The 13,074-nt window shown below is 53.1% G+C and overlaps 6 protein-coding genes across 6 annotated transcripts; 2 read left to right on the plus strand and 4 right to left on the minus strand.

Annotated features, from left to right (window-relative positions):
• Window positions 1–1,632: 1,632 nt before the first annotated feature.
• On the minus strand, window positions 1,633–1,902 carry CLUP02_10497 (uncharacterized protein; the record flags this gene model as incomplete). The annotated part of the gene is made up of 1 exon (XM_049289473.1): window positions 1,633–1,902. The coding sequence occupies one exon, from the start codon at window positions 1,900–1,902 to the stop codon at window positions 1,633–1,635; it is 270 nt and encodes an 89-aa protein (XP_049146618.1).
• Window positions 1,903–2,157: 255 nt separating this feature from the next.
• Window positions 2,158–2,653, minus strand: CLUP02_10498 (uncharacterized protein; the record flags this gene model as incomplete). The annotated part of the gene is made up of 3 exons (XM_049289474.1): window positions 2,158–2,339; window positions 2,376–2,425; window positions 2,553–2,653. The coding sequence occupies 3 exons, from the start codon at window positions 2,651–2,653 to the stop codon at window positions 2,158–2,160; spliced, it is 333 nt and encodes a 110-aa protein (XP_049146619.1).
• Window positions 2,654–2,739: 86 nt separating this feature from the next.
• CLUP02_10499 (tubulin/FtsZ family protein) lies at window positions 2,740–4,453 on the minus strand (the record flags this gene model as incomplete). Its single annotated transcript, XM_049289475.1, has 7 exons — window positions 2,740–2,970; window positions 3,026–3,490; window positions 3,544–3,837; window positions 3,886–4,068; window positions 4,121–4,287; window positions 4,347–4,387; window positions 4,446–4,453. 7 exons carry the CDS (start codon window positions 4,451–4,453, stop codon window positions 2,740–2,742), a joined length of 1,389 nt encoding a protein of 462 aa, XP_049146620.1.
• A 406-nt stretch (window positions 4,454–4,859) lies between these two features.
• On the plus strand, window positions 4,860–6,355 carry CLUP02_10500 (uncharacterized protein; the record flags this gene model as incomplete). Its single annotated transcript, XM_049289476.1, has 7 exons — window positions 4,860–4,932; window positions 4,990–5,099; window positions 5,167–5,242; window positions 5,327–5,518; window positions 5,607–5,777; window positions 5,852–6,122; window positions 6,196–6,355. The coding sequence occupies 7 exons, from the start codon at window positions 4,860–4,862 to the stop codon at window positions 6,353–6,355; spliced, it is 1,053 nt and encodes a 350-aa protein (XP_049146621.1).
• Window positions 6,356–6,416: 61 nt separating this feature from the next.
• Window positions 6,417–11,846, plus strand: CLUP02_10501 (uncharacterized protein; the record flags this gene model as incomplete). The annotated part of the gene is made up of 1 exon (XM_049289477.1): window positions 6,417–11,846. The coding sequence occupies one exon, from the start codon at window positions 6,417–6,419 to the stop codon at window positions 11,844–11,846; it is 5,430 nt and encodes a 1,809-aa protein (XP_049146622.1).
• Window positions 11,847–12,054: 208 nt separating this feature from the next.
• CLUP02_10502 (ubiquinone biosynthesis protein COQ7) lies at window positions 12,055–12,905 on the minus strand (the record flags this gene model as incomplete). Its single annotated transcript, XM_049289478.1, has 3 exons — window positions 12,055–12,075; window positions 12,138–12,653; window positions 12,705–12,905. 3 exons carry the CDS (start codon window positions 12,903–12,905, stop codon window positions 12,055–12,057), a joined length of 738 nt encoding a protein of 245 aa, XP_049146623.1.
• Window positions 12,906–13,074: the final 169 nt, after the last annotated feature.

A 13,074-nucleotide genomic window follows, 5' to 3' on the forward strand; every position in this document is an offset into this window, starting at 1 on the left:
AAATAAGGGAAGGGTAAGGAGAGAAGTGACAGTGGTGATGACAACGAAAATAAATGACGAGTGGTAGATGAAAATATCAGTAGAGGTTAAGCTTCCTGGAGACTTACCGCTGGAGGTTCTTGGACCTTTCCTGCTGGTTAAGGATTCGTAGATGCCGTCCCTGATGGGAATCGATGTAAAAAAGACGTAAGGCAGAAGCCTAGTGTGAAGTTTTACTCGAGTGGTACAGGAGAAAATAAGTGAGTGATAGTGATGGCAATATTTGCCCTGGTGGGATGTGTGTTGTGGTATGGAAACCTGGAAGAGAAGACGTTCAGACTGCGGGTGTTTTTGGGAAAGCAGAAGGAAACAGAGAAGTGGATGGGTGGCAGCAGTACTTGGGGCAGGCTTTTCCGAGGCAAGAGGAAAGAAAAACAGTCCTTGCCTTAGATAAATAACCGTGCTGTCTGTCTAACTTGGAAAGAAGTCCTGCTCCGGGATGGAGTAAGTGAGCAGGCCGGTGGAAGGAGCCGGGGTAGAAGCGGAAAGCAGAGACAGGAAGGGCATATGACGATGCCACGAAGCAGGAACTGACTGAAGTCGGTACCTGCTACTTGTTTGTGAACTCAAAGCGCAGGCACAAATGACCATAGTGCAAGAGTAGCCATATATAAGGTATAAGAACAAGATGTTTTGTAACTTATGAGAGACAATTCTTGTACCTGAGAGAGAGCTGCGTAATAGAAGACTGTTCCCATAAGTGTACAGATTCTTTAAAGGTTTGGGGCAATCGAAAACAATAATGATGTGCTGATGTGCACTTCCACGGGGATGGATTCTATCACCATAGTGAAGGGCGTTCCTCACTCAAGGTTTCTGCCCTGGATGTCCCCATCATGCAAGAACAACCTTTCAACAAGTATGGCACTACAAGTGTTGGCAAAGAGAGGGACAGGTCACATAAGAAGGCACCGGAATTTGCCAGTTGCAATGTAGAAAAGAAAGAGCAGCATCTACGGCTAGACTACGAGCGTACTTTGCTCGAGTGTGCGATCTTATACCCATGCGTCATATATTTACGGAGGCGCTGTGGCCTAAAATTGAAGTTGCTGGTTCAATTTGGACGAAAACGACCTAAGGAGAATGTCATGCGATACCCGGTATCTATTGTATAATTCCAGACTTTCTAAATCAGCGACGCATGCCATGGAATCACGCCAAGTCAGAGACGACTCAAGTGATATGGTGAGCTGCTAGGAATCATTCAAGATCTCATGCGTCACGGGCAGAAGATCACAATGTATGCATATTGCTCATGCTTTACTTGGGAGAATGCAGGAGCGAACCAAGCATACGAACTTGAGGTTTGAATCAATACCCTGTAGTTCAGCATCTTGAACCACCTATTTGGGAACTAGTCAGGCAGTGCCTTATGCACTAATTGTAAGGTCAGACTTTGATTCTCAGCATTTTGAGCCCACGGCGATTTCTAGCCATCACGACACGAACATTGCGTTGTTGGTAAAGGCACATCATGCCCATGTCATTTACTCATATCTTGCAGTACTCTCTAGTCATACAGAAGCGTTTGCTCATCCATCCAGTAACAACCTTTGGTATATCCATCGCTTAACAAATTCCTAGAAAATGTGCTTATTTCGCAGCATCCTTGGGGACGCCGCTCAGGCCCTCGGTAGCCTGACGACCGACGTTGCTAAGATCCTCGTTGGCCTTGGAGGCAGGGCCTCTCAGGCCGGAGGTGGCGCCGGTGCCAGTACCGACGGTAGTCTCGGCATCACCGCCGCTGCCGACGTTGACCTTTGTGGCGTCGGCGGATTGCCAGTCGGAGGCGACGGGGGGCTGCTCGGGGAGGGGGAGGTTGGACTGGACCTCGTTGATCTGGTCGGCCTTGGATTGGGTCATTTTTGCGGTAGTTGTTTAAGAAAAAGGTCGCTAGAGAGGATGTAAGTTAGCGCTGTGTGGCCTGTGGGTGCTATTGGTTCGGGGCCATAGCGGCCTGGGCGCAGGGAATGTAGCTCACTGGAGTTGATTCGTCGGAGGGGATTTTTAGAGTTTGATCGAAGTTGCTGGTGCTGTGATTGTAATGGTTGGCTTTTCTTGTGATTGCTTGATGAATAGAAAAAGATAGACTCTTGCATCGAGCTTCAACAGAGGCTCTTATATGCAAAGCTGGAGGAGGACGAGCTCCAATCCGGCCAGGCTTGAGCTTTCGGAGCCTTTACGGACGCTGACGTCAATTACGTCAAGCAGGTGCAATTGCGGCTCTTTGCGCGGAATCAGTGGAGAACCATTGACGTTCATCGACGATTGTCGCGGGAAGTGGAGAACATCCAACAACACTTTTGGGCGTGGATGGCGGATGGGCGATCAGTGACACAAGTTGGCCAGGAGCAAAAGCTCCAGACGCTTCGATGAGGCAGACGGGCTACATTGAATTGAGGGTCAAAGTGGTGCCTGGGCATAACGAGGGCGTTTTCCTCAATCAGATGCAATTTTATTGAGGGGGTTGTTGGTATCAGCCGAGTGGGCTTTTTTGCGTAAGCTTCTGTCACCCGTCCCTGAACGCCTTACTCCCAGAGTCCCAGCAAAGCCAACCGTAGAGTCGGTCTGTTCCTTTTTCCCAAAGTGCAGATGCGGATGCCGTCATGGCCATGTCGACGTTTTGATCCAACCCTGTCATCTCCCAGCCCTGTGCCAACTGCTAATCCTTCCCTTTTGCCACTGCCACACGCGATCATTCTAGCCCATTCTCTTGTCTGTTTCAGCTGAAGTCGCCTTGTCGCCGGTGTCGGGGTTCAGGTAGTCGGAATCCTCCGCCGCCTCATATTCTTGGATCAGGTCTGACACAACCTCGCGGGCCTCGTCGAATTCATCCAGGTTCTCGGCAAAAGGCGCCGTCTTCTTGTAACCCTCCATGAAGGCATTACGCTTCCGCATACCGTCGTATTGTCTTAGAATTCTCTTGAACAGCTGGGAGCCTGTCAGCAAAGCATGCGCATGCCAGGATCAGGATCGTGAAACCTACAGTTGCGATACTTGTGTGGTTTGCCAGCATCAATCCACTAACACGGTGGGCCATTGGGATATAGGGGCTCCGCTTTGTGAGGGCCACTTGAATGCTGGCCGGTCCCCATGGGATAAAGGTCGCCAGTCGTCGTTCCCGGATTCTCAGCAAACTCTTGTGGACGTCTGTCGGATCCACTTCGCCCTGAATGACGTTCAGAATAGAAATGTAGCAGCTCTTCTTTCCCGGTTGAGTAGAGACCATGCGGTTCTTGGGCTGCAGTAGTCTCCGCATGACGTCCAATACTGTCGTCTTTCGCACCGTCTTGGCCTGCTCTACCTGATCGCCTGTGAATGGTGTGTATGCCGTCATCAAGAAATGGCAGCGGGGCGTGGGAATCAACGAGGCAAGAATGCTGACCAGATCGTTGTGCATGTAACCTGGGTACCTGAGAGTTGTGGTACTTGCTGACATGACGGTCGATACCTGCGTTGCCCAAGTTAGTCTGTGAGCCTCGAATACGAGAGAATAATTCCCACCAGTTGATTTGTTTGAGCAAACGAGGGCTCCTGAACGTGTAATCTGTCGGCTGCGATGCGTGATAGAGCTCCGTTGTCCAGTACCACTACCGAGTCGGCGTTTTGCGTTAACCTTCTCATGGCGAGAACACTGTTGTAAGGGTGGACGACGACATCGCCTGCGTTTGTTGTATCAGGGAAGACGGAGTATGTTTGGATGATCTTTTTAGGGAACCGGTCGTTGAGCCGCTCGAGGAGGAATGAGCCCAGACCAGAGCCAGTACCTCCCGCGATGGAATGCAGCATCATGAAGCCCTGAGATGGTCAGCGGGGGCCGCACGAATAATACAAAGTTGCACGTACTTCTAGAGAGTCGCTACCATCAGCTTCGCGGTCGATCATCTCCATGATGTCTTCGTAGACCACTTCGCCAGTCTGATAACCGTCACCCCAGTTGTTCGCAGCACCAACTCCATTCTTGCCAACGTAAAAGTTCTCGGGGTTGTAGATGTTTTTGTAGGGGCCACTTTGAATGCCTTGTATGACCTGTAGTTCCTTTAGCAATAGTACAGTGTCTCGCTGGAAATTGTCGACGCACCCTTGGCTCTAGATCGACTAAGATAGCTCGCGGAATGTATCGTGTGTCGTCGCTCTGGTAGTAAAAGACGTCTTTGCGATCGCCACCTTCAGTAGCAAAGTCTTCGAGGTTTCCGTCCTGGTTGATGCCATGCTCCTGACAAAGCTGCTGCCAGAATTGGCTTCCAACTGTATGGCATTAGCTCCATTGCGCACGACTGATGTTCTGTTTGGTGGGGTAAACTGACTGCTGTTGCCGCATTGTCCGGCCTGGACCGTAATGATTTCCCTGTAAGACGAAGTCAAAACAAAGTATGGGCAAGCCAGGAGGGGCTCACGAAACCTACCTTGGCATCTTTGCAGTGTGATGGCGGCTTTGGCGATGTTGGGCTCCAAAATCAGTGACCTTCCGCAAGCTGTGATGTTGGACGCGACGGTGAGAGCTTATCGATAAGAAGATGCGCGAGACGCGCTTTGAGTGCGTTACGTAAGGCAGGGTGCGAAGAGTGAGGTGGTGCTGCACCGAGGTTGCTCGCAAACGGTAAGCAGGTAGTACTATACTACCTACCCTGAGGCGCCAGGATTCTTCCTTTACCACATGTGCCACACATCAAAATTTCAAGCCACATCTTGAGAGATGGGAGACTCAAATGATGGATCTTCAATTCTCCATTCTTTCATTCACAGTGAAACAGCCCACGCGGACTGCCTAGTCAGGGTCAACACGCTCGTTCTTTGTCCCTTGGCCTTATTCCTCCACAATGGGTCTCGGCGGCCTCTCTCTATCCGAAGCGAACAGCGGACTTTTCCTCGGATCCCACGCCCGCACCAAGGGTTGAAGTACCAGGGTGCGGATGATATTTGTTCATGAGTATACCTTTCCATCTCAAGATACGCGGCCCTCTGGCTACTCCGTACATTTGCCAGCCACGCCAGCCTCTTCTCCTTACGTTTGGCAGATAATCAAGCACCGCTGTCCCGACATACCTTGGATGGCCCACGTCTCAGATCTATCCGAACCCCTATTGAACGCCCCCACGGCCCGGACGTGTCATATGCGCGCAACAGGCGTATAATGAAAGCCATCGATCCATAATTGCGGGATTTGCGTCGTCTGTAATTGTGGTCATTTCAACGTCGCACAGTCGATGAAAGTTTGGCTTAGGACGTAATCTGGGCAGAAACGGGCCCCTGTAGGGCTCATGTACACTACTTACATCCAATGTAGGAGCTCAGTCCATTCCCGTCCTTTTCTGCGCCTTAGCTCCCTCCCAAGCATCTCATGATCTCATCACTGGATTGTTCAAAGCGGGAGACAACCACATACTTCGTACAAGTCACATGGAACCGAAACGGCAGAGACGGGCAGAAAATCAGTCCCTATTCCTTGATAAGGTAGTTGTTCAACCGCGGATTCGGTGTCAAATGTCAGTGGAAGCTCCATCTGCTGCACCGCGCCCGAATAGCGCAGGGAGCCACTGAAGACTTGGGCGTGACATCGGACTAAGGTGGCACGCCCCAGAGGGAGCCGCTAGGTGTTCCCCCCTGTTCACCCCCCCTTATTCGCGCCCCTATTGGCGCCCATTGGCTCGGAGCCAAAGAAGCAATTAAGCCTCGCCCTCCACCAACGTTGCAACTTGCTGGGGATTTGCAGGCCGTCACAGGGATCACTGGTCCTGGTCCCTCCCATACCTTACCTTTCACTGCACTCCATCGCCCTCCCTGTCTCCCCCCAAAACTGCGACAGCCCAAGGTTCCTGGTCTCGAGGATCTGAGGTTGTCTGCAGTCTGCCCGCCTATCCGTACGGGAGATACCTGACTTTAGCAGGTCCAAAGATTCAAGGTGCTCGACTGCAACAAAACCGATCTTCCATCAACCCTGCAGGGCTTGCAGAAGCACACCCCCAGCCCAACCTTTTTCTGGGTACTGCTACATTTCATTCTTTGAAAGGTGTTGTTTCTTACCAAACCCATCAGCCGGATTTTGGAGCAGCTGCCGGTGATCGACCACGAGCGCCGTTGTTGTCTCGCTTTAGCTTCTCGCCTTCGAACCTTTCACCGACGGGTGTGTCTGACTGTCTCGACCGCAATTACAAGACGTCCGCCCCCGACCACCCCTCGACTTGATCTTCCAAACGCATCCCGACCCCTTGTTGGGCTGCTGTCTCTCATTTACACTTCGCCGAGAAAGCCATGCTTGAGGTGTTTACACCGATCCACGGCCTACACACCTCAATTTCGCGAGCCGATTTCCTAGAAACCTCGACTAATCCTCAACTCGTTTCCTACCTCTACACCCTCCCGAATCTCCCGTCACAATGACGGACTCGAGACGAGATGATTCGGTCTCACCAATGACAAGAAGCCCTCGCGCGGCATCACCAGCCATCACGAGCCAGCCAGAGTCGCTTGCTCCTCCAGCTCCTCCGCCGAAAGATAACCCTCCGGCTCTTCCTCCAAAGGATCTCCCGACGCCAAAAGACACGCATACCCCGATCGATTCCACGGTGGAAGCACGAGATTACATCAATGGGGGAGCACCTCATGACAGCGTGTCACCCGTTAACGACGGAAGGCGGCCGCAGCTCCCAACCCTCAACTCCACCGATAGCGTACGTCAGACCCCTGGCGGTCTGCCCGTGATGCCCGAAGACGATACATACTCCCCTGAGCCAGCTTCACCGACCGATCGCAGAAGCGTACAATTTGCCAGAACGGACCAGGTCCTGGAAGCCCCCGCAAGCCATTCGCGGCAGCCATCATGGGACGACGGTGGAAAGTCCATCGGCTCTGCCTTCATTTCTAAACTGAAGCAGCTCACCGGCTCTGGCAGCACGCAGACCCTCAAGACGAGCAGCTCCGGTAACCTGAACGAGAACGGCACGCCGCCGTCCATGGGTAGCTCGCCCACCACCGGCCAGTTCAGATCAAGAATACCTCATACACTAGACGAGGATGGTGGCAGCGATGCTGATGCGGATGTTGAGGAGACGGCTGATGAGGGAGCCACATCGGATGCTGTCAAGCCCAAGAAGAAAAGGAGAATGCGCCGCTCAAAAAAGCAACACATGTCTGTCCCGAGTACCCCCAACCTGCGGCATCTACCCGGCCCAGACTCGCCCGTCGGTTACGGCCGGATGGGTCTGCGAAGGCGCTTGAGTATGCCAGACCACCCCGAGCAGCAGCACGGCATGTCGGAAGGTGAAGGACGAGACCAGCTTGCAGGTCCCTCATGGATAAGGTCTCGCAAGAATACCGGAGATGGCACTGAGAGCCCTGGAGGAAGAAGAATGGGGCACGTCCGTCGCATAACTGTCCTTGGTGGAGGCGGGGTATCGGACGGAGACGCGATCACGCCCAAGAGACCTTTTTTCGGCAGCGAACGAGCATCGACTTGGAAATACGTCAAGAACACCTTGAAGCTCCTTAGGCAGAAGAAAGAGGATCGTTTCGATTTCGCAAAGTCGGCAGAACTCATGGCAGAGCTGCGAGCCGGAGCGCCCGCCGTTCTCATGTTGGCCAGCATGATCCAAAGGGATGAGCATGGCAATAAGCGAATCCCTGTCCTTCTCGAACAAGTGCGCTTGCGTATTACTGATAGTCAACCCGAGTCCGACGACGACAGTGAGCGGCATTGGGTCTTCACAATGGACCTCGAGTACGGCAGCGGCCCAAGTCGAATGAAATGGGTCATTATCAGGACTCTGAAAGACATCTACAATCTCCACGTACGATACAAGCTTGCGATGAGCAACGATAAGTACTTGCATGGGCGCGCCGATGTAGGAGCCCGACCCAAAATGCCCAAGTTCCCCTGGGGCGCCTTCCCCTATCTTCGCAGTGCCCGTAATAAGGATGACAGCGAGGACGAAGATGACGCAAGCATTCGGGGCGATGATCTAGGAGAGGTCACCGCTGGCGAAGGGACTGCTGCTGAGGGTACCGCAGGAGAAGGTACAGCAAGCGAGTGGGAAGGCGGTCGAGCTGGCCCTGGAGTTAGGAAGAAGTCACGCCTCGGCATGCTCGGTATGCGTAGGAAGTCGACCGGATTTACTGAGCCCGGGGACTCGGGTGGCGAGAACCAAATCGATCAGGTTCAGGCTCGGAAACGGTACTTTGAGCGTCAAAGAAGGGTCCTTGAAAAGTATCTCCAGGACATGATTCGGTGGTTAATGTTCCGTGCGGACAGTAACCGTCTTTGCAAGTTCTTGGAGTTGTCTGCTCTGGGAGTGCGCCTAGCTGCTGAAGGCAGCTATCATGGCAAAGAGTGCTACTTGCACATCCAATCCTCCAAAGGCATGGATTTCCGTCGAGTCTTGACACCAAAGAAGGTCATTGCTCGCCATAGTCGCAAGTGGTTCCTTGTGCGCTCTAGCTACATCGTCTGTGTCGAATCACCAGAGAAGATGAGCGTCTACGACGTCTACCTCGTGGACTCCAAGTTTCGCATTGTTTCCAAGAAAAGCACATTGAAACAGTTGTCCAAGGGAAAGACCAAGGCCGAGGAAAAGGAGATCGACCTGGCGGAAGAGGGCGATGCTGAGAAGCATCACACACTGACACTGCATACAGCTGAGCGAAAGGTCAAATTGTTTTCAAGAAACCAACACATCATGAAGCAGTTCGAAGACTCAATAGCAGAGATGCTCAAGCAGACTAAGTGGTATGACACCAATCGCTTCGACAGCTTCTCTCCAGTCCGAAATGGCGTATTTGCGCAGTGGCTTGTAGACGGCAGAGATTACATGTGGAACGTATCTCGTGCGATCAGCATGGCCCGAGACGTGATTTACATTCATGATTGGTGGCTCAGTCCCGAGCTTTATATGCGTCGACCAGCCGCTATCAGCCAGAAGTGGCGTTTGGATCGACTCCTGCAGCGAAAGGCCCGAGAGGGTGTCAAAATCTTCATCATTGTGTATCGCAATGTCGAAGCTGCTATTCCGATCGACTCTGAGTACACCAAGTATTCACTCTTGAACCTCCACCCGAACATCTTCGTCCAGCGGTCTCCCAATCAATTCAAGAAGAACCAGTTCTTCTTCGCCCACCATGAAAAGCTGTGTATCGTCGATCACGATGTCGCATTTGTCGGTGGCATCGACTTGTGTTTTGGCCGTTGGGATTGCCCGCAGCATCCGATTACAGACGACAAACCGACGGGTTTCGAGCACAGCGAGCAGCCAAAGGATGCCGAACATTGCCAACTCTTCCCCGGAAAGGACTACTCGAACCCCCGTGTCCAAGATTTCTTCAAACTCGACGAGCCGTACGAGGAGATGTACGACCGAAGCAAGGTTCCCCGAATGCCATGGCACGACATTGCTATGCAGGTCGTTGGTCAGCCAGCCCGAGATTTGACGAGACACTTCGTCCAAAGGTGGAACTATGTCAAGAGAGGCAGGAAGACGACCCGTCCTTTGCCGTTCTTGCTACCGCCTCCTGATGTAAAAATGCACGAGCTCGATGCCCTTGGGCTGACGGGTACTTGCGAAGTTCAGATCTTGAGGTCATCCGCCAACTGGTCTCTGGGCATTGAGCATGTCGAGTGCAGTATCCAGAACGCCTACGTCAAGATGATTGAGGATTCCGACCATTTCGTTTACATCGAGAACCAGTTCTTCATCACGAGCACCGAGGCGTTCAATACAAAGATTGTCAATCGCATCGGTGATGCGCTTGTCGAGCGCATCATCAGAGCTCACGAGAACGATGAGGACTGGAAGGCATGCATTGTCATTCCTCTCATGCCTGGTTTCCAAAACACTGTCGATGAACAGGAAGGCACCAGTGTTCGTCTCATTCTGCAATGCCAATACCGCAGTATCTGCCGCGGTGAAGGCTCGATCTTCGAACGTCTTCGTGCTGCCAACATCGAACCGGAAGAGTACATTCAGTTCTACAGTCTGCGACAGTGGGGCAAAATTGGCCCCAGAAATGCTTTGGTCACTGAGCAGCTTTACATTCATGCCAAATGTATCGTGGTAGATGATCGTGTTGCGCTCATTGGTTCCGCCAACATCAACGAGCGGTCCATGCTTGGAAGTCGTGACTCTGAGCTTGCTGCTGTTGTTCGTGACACCGACATGATTTGGTCAACAATGGCAGGCAGACCTTACCAAGTCGGTCGGTTTGCGCATACCTTGCGACTTCGCCTGATGCGAGAACATCTTGGCCTGGATGTAGACGAGATCTTGGAGGAAGAAAGGCAGGCCGAAATGGACCGCCAAGCCGAGTACGAGGCAGAGATGGATCAGATTTACGACGAGGAAGCAGAGTCACCTCCTGTCGCAGGGCCGAGTGCACCGCAGTCAGCCAGCAAACCGACCAAGCCAGCAATGCCAGGACAGGCTGCAAGCTTTAACCATGATGCCGCAGAGGCGGAAGCGGCAGCCGAGGAAGCGTCCTCAGTGTCCTCTTCAGAGAAGGGCAAGGACCGCGACGATCGCGTAACCGGCAACGAGGCACACGACCTAGAAGTCGCCGGTTTTGGCAAAGACCACTGGAAGGAAGCCGCTCAGCTTGGCCTTGACCGAGGACGAGACTCTGTCATCATTAATGGCCGCGAGGTCCTTGTCAACAATGTGAACTCTGAAGGAAAAGGCACTTTGCAATCGCCGATGCAGCCTCACGAGCGCAAGCTGTCGGCTGATCACCACACGGAAGAGGAGGGCGGAGTTAGCAACGATGCCCTGCCGCCGATCCCAGCTCTCAACAGACGGACCACAGACCAACTCGGCCTCCCTCGCACAGCTGGGCTTCCCACACTACCTGCTGTAGACGATACTGATATTGGCGGACCCCCTGTTCACTTGGACCAGAGCGGCCAGCCGACCAACGGCCCACTGCATCCTCTGGCTGCAGATATCAGGCAAGCGCACATTGATAAGGATTGCATGCGTGACCCCGTCAACTCAACGTTCTTTGACGACATCTGGAACAGGGTCGCTGAGAATAACACGAAACTGTACCGCCGCGTTTTTAGATGCATGCCCGATTCAGAAGTGCTTACCTGGCCCGATTATCGAGAGGCTGTGTCTTACACGGAGAGGTTCAGACAGAGCATGGAGGGCCAAACCAAGACCGATGACGGAGACCCCAACTTGAACCGTCACCAGACACCTGTCAGCGGAGGTGGTGCCGGTATGGGCGCGCCAGGCCCCGGGGCTATTGCGAGCGCTGTAGCGGATAAGACGGAAGAGAAGCTGCACCTCAAGACCAACCACTCGAACCATCCTAGAATTGTCATCCCGGCAGATGATGACCACGACCTCAACGAGAAGAGCGAGCACCCAAGTTCCCGAGGCGGGCTCAACCTCAACATAGACGTGTCGGCATCATCAAAGCGTCCGCAAGATGACCCATCGCCCATTCTTCCTGCTGGAGACGTTCCCTTCCCGGCCTTTGAACCAGGCCCTGCCGCCGACGCCAGCATGTTGGAGCCAGCACGAGAGAAGAGTAGGGAAAGAAGAACAACCTTTTCCCCTCTAGAGAAGCCGCCTTCGAGAGATGTGAGCATTCCAGCTCAACAAGCCCAAGGGTCGGTTAGACGCCGCCGACGGGCCACTACTAAGGGCAGCCGGCGCGGTATGCCGCCCGAAGAGGTGCTTGGGCGGGCCGAAGCAGAGGAACTGCTCAGCATGATTCAGGGGCATGTCGTCAACTTCCCATATGATTGGCTCCTGACTGAAGAACAAAACGGCAACTGGGGATTCCAGGTAGATGGTGTCGCGCCGCTTCAAATCTAGTAAGTCTCCGTCTATCATTCCCGTGCGTAGCCGGTCCAGTGCTAACATCCATTGCAGCAACTAGGTGTTATACACAGTTCAGAACGGTCTCATGGACCTGCTGGACAAAGCCTCTCTATATGGCTGAACCATTACACGATACTTCGATGCACAGGACGGAGTCAGGGAGGAGCATCTTGGCGTCGCGGGTACTTTCACTGTATTGATTCTATTCGTATGGCTTCGGCCCCTGTTTTTACATGTATTGTACACATTGTTAAATTACAGCCTTTATTACACCTTCTCACTTACCCAGATGGCGCCTTTGCAACCCGCCCGGATCACACCGGTGAGCAACCAGTGCGGCTCCGCCTTCTTGGCGTCATGCTCGACAGCGTGGTCCAGGTGCTCCAGTTCTTCATCGCGAATCCGCCGCAGTGTCTTGATGAGATCGGTGAACTCCGGACCGACATCATAGCCTTCAGCTTCCCACTCTGTGACCATCTCGATTAGGGTTCTGATTTGGTTGTTGTAGTGATCGCCAATTTCCGTCTCGACGGCCTCTGTACATGCCATGGCCGCTTCGCGACCCATTACTGCGGTACTCCAGCCCAGCCCAGTTGACATTAGCTGCCACAGAGGATACAGGGCAGTCGGTCGCACGCGATGCTTGTGGATGAGGGCGTTGAATGTATTTAGGTGGCCCTCTTCTTGGTCGTACATATGTGCCATGAGAGGTCGAAGGTGCGGGTGTCGATTGACGATCGGTGGGGTTTGAGCTGTGTAGATTCGGGTGGCAGCCAGTTCTCCGGCTTGATTGACTCGAAGCTGAACAAAGTCAGTATAGTTTCCCCAACTGCATACAATTGCACAACTTACTGCTGAAGACAAGAAATCCCGCTGCTCTTGGGTCAGGGGCTTTCGTCGGGGCGCCGCTGCTGCACCTTTTGCTTCGGCCTGAGCATTGGATGTGCCGGATAGCTGTCTGCGCGAGATGCAAACACCCGGCGCATACGCGTTTTGCGCTCCAATTCTTGCGATGCCACAGCAGGGCCTCAGAACTGATCTTACTGAAGCCATTGTGAGATTTTCCTGTGGATAGACAAGACCCCTAGGGTATTCGGAGCACAAACTCGGCCGAAGACAAATAGAAGATGTCAATGACATCGAACGACTAGACCCTGTGGATGCTGAAGCCTTGGTGAGCGTTGATTGGCTAGCCGTAGGGCAGGTCGGATGGGCATGGGCC

Source organism: Colletotrichum lupini, chromosome 5, assembly GCF_023278565.1.
Source record: "Colletotrichum lupini chromosome 5, complete sequence".
Lineage (NCBI taxonomy): Eukaryota > Fungi > Ascomycota > Sordariomycetes > Glomerellales > Glomerellaceae > Colletotrichum > Colletotrichum lupini.